The sequence below is a fragment of the Micromys minutus genome (genome assembly GCF_963924665.1).
Source record: "Micromys minutus genome assembly, chromosome: 12".
NCBI classification, from domain to species: domain Eukaryota; kingdom Metazoa; phylum Chordata; class Mammalia; order Rodentia; family Muridae; genus Micromys; species Micromys minutus.
Window position 1 is genome coordinate 37742938 of NC_137981.1, and position 6035 is coordinate 37748972.

The 6035-nt window shown below is 43.9% G+C and overlaps 1 protein-coding gene across 1 annotated transcript in view; it reads left to right on the forward strand.

Moving 5' to 3' along the window:
* ECD (ecdysoneless cell cycle regulator) overlaps nt 1–4732 on the forward strand; it is a 32802-nt gene extending 28070 nt beyond the window's left edge. Inside the window, exons 13-14 of the mRNA XM_080926719.1 lie at nt 487–692; nt 3048–4732. Coding sequence (XP_080782845.1) covers nt 487–692; nt 3048–3263 — 422 coding nt within the window. The 3' untranslated portion in view covers nt 3264–4732. The remainder of the gene's footprint in view (nt 1–486; nt 693–3047) is intronic.
* Nucleotides 4733–6035: the final 1303 nt, after the last annotated feature.

Consider the following 6035-nt stretch of genomic DNA (forward strand, 5'->3'; position numbering starts at 1 on the left):
GTAACAACATGGTGATAAATATCACAGAACAACTTTGGGGAGTCTTTTTCTCCTTCCACACCTTGGGTCACCAGGTTGCAAGCACTTACTCTTGGGAGCCTTCCCAATAGCCTAATTAATCAAATTCACATTGAAAAACAAACTAAATCTCTTGGCTCAACCTGTTCTCCATCCTATAAATGTCTCCATAAATCACTGTTTTGGGAAGGATTATTTTTTCTTGAGGCAGTGTCTCTCTGTGTAGCCCTGGCTATTCTGGAATTCCCTCTGTAGCCCAGGTGGCCTCAAACTCAGAGATCTGGCTGCCTCTGTCTCCCAAGTGCTGGTATCAAAGGCATGTGCCACCACAGCCCAGCTTGGGAAAGGGTTTTTACAGAGTAGTTAGACTAAGTCATTTGGTTGTGGAACATTCCAATTCTTTTGTGAGGTATAACCCTGCTCAAAAAATTTCACCAAATAGGTCTTTCTGTGTCCTGATCAATATAGGGACAAAGCCTCAGGAGTCAGACTCTGATGATCCAGATGAAGATGAGTTCGAATATTTAGACAGCGATGATGACTTGGGCTTTGAAGCTCAGGAGTCTGAATCTCTGAAAGGAGCTCTTGGCAGTCTCAAGTCCTACATGGCCCAGATGGACCAGGAACTGGCGCACACCAGCATGGGCAAAAGCTTTAGTACCCGGAAGCAATTGGTAAGTGCTTTTTAACCTCTCCTCCAAGTATGTGTAGGAGAGTGAGTTATATTTCATCTGAATTTTCCTTTCCTTTCATTTTGACTTGTGAGGTTTGAAATAAGTGAGTGCTGATTTTACTAACTGACTGGTTAATGCTAAGAACTGGCCCCAGGACCTGGGGGACCTGCCAACATAGTCCATCACCAAGCTATACTCCCAAGAGTGCTAGTTTCCCCCTAACATTGGTGTAGTGGAAGATTATAGAGGCCAGAAATGACATGCCCCTGTAATTTACAGCTGCTGACGAGGCTGAGAAGAGAGGATCGTTGAGCCCGAGAGTTTGAGGCCCATGGGGCCACATTGAGTCTGAGAGAGAAGGGCAGGTGCTGAGAGTACTCAGTGGTAGAGCAGGTATCTGGTGTGCACAAAGCCTTTGGTGGAGTCCTCACCCCTGAAAGGAAAAAGCAGACTTTAAACTTGGTTTTCTAAATACCAACATAATGACTGCATCTTCCCCTTCTCTGTCCCACCCCCTTCCTTTCCTTCGCTGTAGTGAGTTGCCCAAAGTGAGTTTAAACTCTTGAGTTCAAATGATCCTCCTACCTCAGCGTCCTGAGTAGCTGGGACTCCAGACATGGGCTCTGTTTTAATTATATTCTTAATGGGAGAGGAGACCGGAGGAATGGCTCAGCTGTTTAGAGGACTTGCTCCCACAGAGGACCTGGATTCAGCAGGGTAGTCCACAACTCCAATTCTAGGGGACCTGATGCCCTCTTCTGATCTCTGAAGGCACCAGGCGTACCCTTGGTGCACATAGATCCATGCAAGAAAAACATTCTTACACATAAAATAAATGCACCTTACTCCAAACCCCAGAATATTTAATTTCTTTAAAAGTATATCTATAAGTGTTTTGTGTGCATGTATATCTGTGTACCATGTGTATTCTTGGTGCCCTTGGAGGCCAGAAGAGGCATCAGCTTTTCTAGGACTGAAGTTACAGATGGAACTGGAATTACTTCAGTTGTAAGCTATCAAGTAGGTGCAGAGAATCAATCCTGGGCCCTCTGGATCATCAGACAGTGTTCCCAACTGCTGAGCCTTCTCCACCTCATAAGATTTATTCTCTCTCTCTCTCTCTCTCTCTCTCTCTCTCTCTGTGTGTGTGTGTGTGTGTGTGTGTGTGTGTATAGTATATATGCACATGTGTATGAAAGTGCATATCACTGTGCAGATGTGAGGTGAGAAAAGTCATTGACTCCCTTAGCGCAGAGTAGCAGCTGTTTGCAGGACACCTGGCTTGTTTCTTGGGTATAGCAGCTCTTCACAATGGCACACAGATGCTCTAAGCTCCGAGCCATCCCTCCCGCTCCTGTACTTATGTTTTTTATGGATTTAAGTAAAGAATCATTATGTACTTAAATTAGCATGTGATTATTACCACTAATGCCATTATAAATGGATCTTTTCTTCTTTTGTTCATCTGTAGTGTGTGTGTATGTGTGTGTGTGTGTGTGGTTAGTGTGGTGTATGTGTTTGTGTGTATGTCTGAAGAGTGATAACTCAGGGCGCCTGACAACCTGGGTTCAATCTCTGGAATCCACATGGCAGAAGAAGAAAACCAACTCTCCTGTCTCCTGACCTCTAATTTCTATATAATCATGTAAATAGCAACTATACACACACACACACACACACACACACACACACACCACAGAGGGGCGGAAGGAAATGAACCTTTAAAATATTTTTAAAGAAGCTAAGTGTGGTGGCACACACCTTTACGTCCCAGTACTCAGGAGGCAGAGGCAGGCAGATCTCTGTGCGTTTGAGGCTAGCCTGGGTCTATAGAGTGAGTTCTTGGGCAGCCAGGGATACACAGATCTGTCTCCAAAAAAAAAAAAAAAAAAAAGGATCTTGATATAATAATGAAGGATCTTGACATAAGAAAGGTCTTTATTAAGCAAAATGGAGAAAGTGCTGAGATGGTCTGTTTTGGGAAGTCTTGAAAGGGACAGACTGTACATGCCCACAGTCTCAGCTCACCTGTCCTTAGGCTCCTTGTGTCGCTGAGGGTGACTGATCTCTGGCTTCTACCTCCCAAGTACTGGGATTACAGGCATGTGTCACCATGCCTGAGCCACCATGCCTGGTGGAGCCAAGTGTTAATATGTGTATTAAATTATGTTATTAAAACTCATTTTGACTTTGTGTCACTAAGGATTGGAAATTTCATTTTTAATTTGGAATTCAAATACATATTATTACCAAATTAATGCATTTTACTTTAACCAACATGTAACTTAAAGGGTTACTATCACTTTCTCATGTTGTTCTTTCTCCCTTCCTCCTTCCCTCCCTCCTTCTCTCTAGAATAAGGACCCTCCATCCGAGACTGCAAATGATAATTCAGATGAGGAAGATTCTGGTGCAGGAGATTGTGCTGTTGAAGCAGTGGACGTAGACCTGAACCTGGTTTCAAATATACTGGAATCCTACAGCTCCCAAGCTGGCCTGGCAGGACCAGCTTCCAATCTGCTCCACAGTATGGGTGTGCGGCTGCCTCACAACACTGATGACAATCCCTGAGTGAGCCAGTGAAGGACTAGTGTGCACATCGGCTGCCCTTCTCACTGAATGCACAGGGACTCTTCCTAAGAGTGTCCCAGTGCCGCCCCCTCCCAAGTCCTGTGACCTGGACACAGGTCACATGAGCTTGTTTGGTTTGCTTTAAATTTTTTCCGAGACAGGGGCTCCCTTGTAGTTTAATAAAACACCGCTGTTGGTGTAATTCTGAATATTCAGTTTCTCCCTTAGGTATGTTCCTCCTCTGGTCAGAATTCTAAGTTGGCTAAGTCCCATTTCATTCACGTTTTAATGAGATAGAAAGCGCTGAGACATAAGGGAGTCTGTGGCATTCCACACAGGCTCCTCATTCAGGGTAAAGAACTTAGTATTCTTTAAGTAACCAATTAAAGACATTGGCATGCAGACCTGGGTATCTCGCTTGGCTTCTGCCTCCTCACTGCCTCCTCTGTCTCCTCCACACTAGGCTGCCCCATTTCCTGTCTCATGCATATACATTTAGGTCTCAGCTCCGCATGCAGGGAGATGCGGAATTTCTTTGTTTGTCCTCATTGCCCTCTCTTGGTCCCCTTTAATTCCCTTCTGTTCCATGTCACAGTCACATTTACTTTTTTTTTTTTTTTTTTAAGATTTATTTATCTATTATATATAAGTACACTGTAGCTGTCTTCAGACACACCAGAAGAGGGCATCAGATCCCATTACAGATGGTTGCTGGGATTTGAACTCAGGACCTCTAAAGAGCAGTCAGCGTTCTTAACTACTGAGCCATCTCTCCAGCCCCATGTTTACTTTGTTTTTTTATTGAGAGTCTCTTATGGCCGGAATGGCCTCAATTTTTCTGTTGTTGGGACACATGAAGGAAATTGATTTTTTTATTTGAAATTTAGACTTTTGCTTCCTGTTCATGTTCGTCCTATTGACAAGCCCTTGATCCTCCTTTTCCTCCTCCTGAGTGCCAGCTGTCCCGGTCAGTGAGATCCTTTCTCAGAAAACCATGTGGATGGCTCCTGAGAAGAACACCTGAGGCTGACCTCTGACCTCCACACATGGAGGCTAGTTGGCCTGCATGCACACAGACACACATACAGAAGCTCAGATAAAATGTTTCTTCTTGTTAGGCAACATTTTAGTGTCTTAATTAAATTTAAAAGGCTAAAAATAAATATAAACAACAAAAAAGTGAATAATTCTTATAGTTTGTTTTGAAATTCCACATTAGAATTCTGTCCCAGCTTTATTATGAGAAAATATGTGCATTTTTATTTTTTACAATGTACTGATGTATGTTATATCGCCATTGAGGACTAAAAATTGACAAAAGGGGAAACAAAAGCTAGGGCACGAGTGGGCTACTTTTAAGATTGATTGATTTAGACAGGGTTACTCTGTATCCCTGGCTGTCCTGGAACTAGCTCTGTAGACCACCCTGGCTTTGAACTCAGAGATCCACCTGTATCTGCCTCCCAAGTGCTGGAATTAAAGTGGTACCACCACCACCCTGCTAGGGAGTAGGCCTCTTTTCTATTCTCATTACCAAAGCTAACTGACCTTGAACCAGACTCTGGTAACAAGTACATTTGCTAGAAATTATTGCCCGGTTTTGCTAATCATGGCCTCAGCTGTTAGCCGCTCTATCCTGTTCTGTAATCTGTTGTGTGTGTGTGTGTGTGTGTGTGTGTGTGTGTGTGTGTTCATGCATGCATGTTCATTTGTGCATGTGAGTGGATAAGTGCCCCATGCCAACTTACCTGCCATTTTCAGTATCCTAGCATATCTCCAAATAACCCTGGTTCATAGCAAGGCCTCCCTACCCAACTTACACCGGGAAAATGAAGTTCAATGTTGCAATTGCTCCTTTTAACATCCCCCATCTTTAAAAGTTTTTTTTTTTTTTTTTAAGCAGGTTTATCAAAAAGCAAGCAATTAACCAGGAGCCCAAGCACTCCACTTTCTATCAGTGATTTCAGACTGGGATACATGGGCTCGCAAACACACCCCTTTATAGCATGGACCGGCAGTGTACACAGACCCTGAACTGTTTTTTGACTGCAGGATGTAAAGAAACTTCAAGTCCCTTTTCCCAAGTGATCTCTGTGTTTCATCCTGGTGAAGGAAGGCAAGCTGCCAGGGCAGGCCCTGCACATATTATCATCCAAAGACTCTAGACAAACACATTTAGGTTTTCCTGAAGTGACCTTTATGGGTCAAAAGGAAATTCAGTGCTTCGAACTTTTCATTTCCAGAAACTTCTGCCTGATGCTGTGGGGCTCTGAGGGTCGTTGGGTCTTTTGCCTTTTAGCCATCAGTTGGTGCCATTATCTGAAGTTAAGACTTGCCCCAGCCACTCTTCCCAACTGACCCTCTGATAGTTTCTTCTGCACATTTTCCCAGTGGTGTCACCCCTGGAAATCTAAACTTAATATTTTATCATCACACACAAAGATCTTTCCCATCCCATTCTCGTTTTCTAAAATTTGGGTCATAGAACAGAAAAAAGGAAGTCTGAATAAAGGCATGAAAATTCATTTCCTCCAGGGAAACTTCTCCCTTACAGTGGCGAGATACAGACCACACAGGGGACTGGGTCCAGGGCAGTGACAGGCTGGCCTAGTACCGTGGGAGGAGAAGACATCCCAGCTCAGGAGCTTCAGGCTTGGCTTCCTTATCCTCACTCAGTCCCTCACTGAAGCAGCCCCCAGGCGTGTGCAGATTCCAGTTCAGTTTCATGATGAGTCTTTTTCCATAGACCACAAACTGAACAAGTGAAAGAGA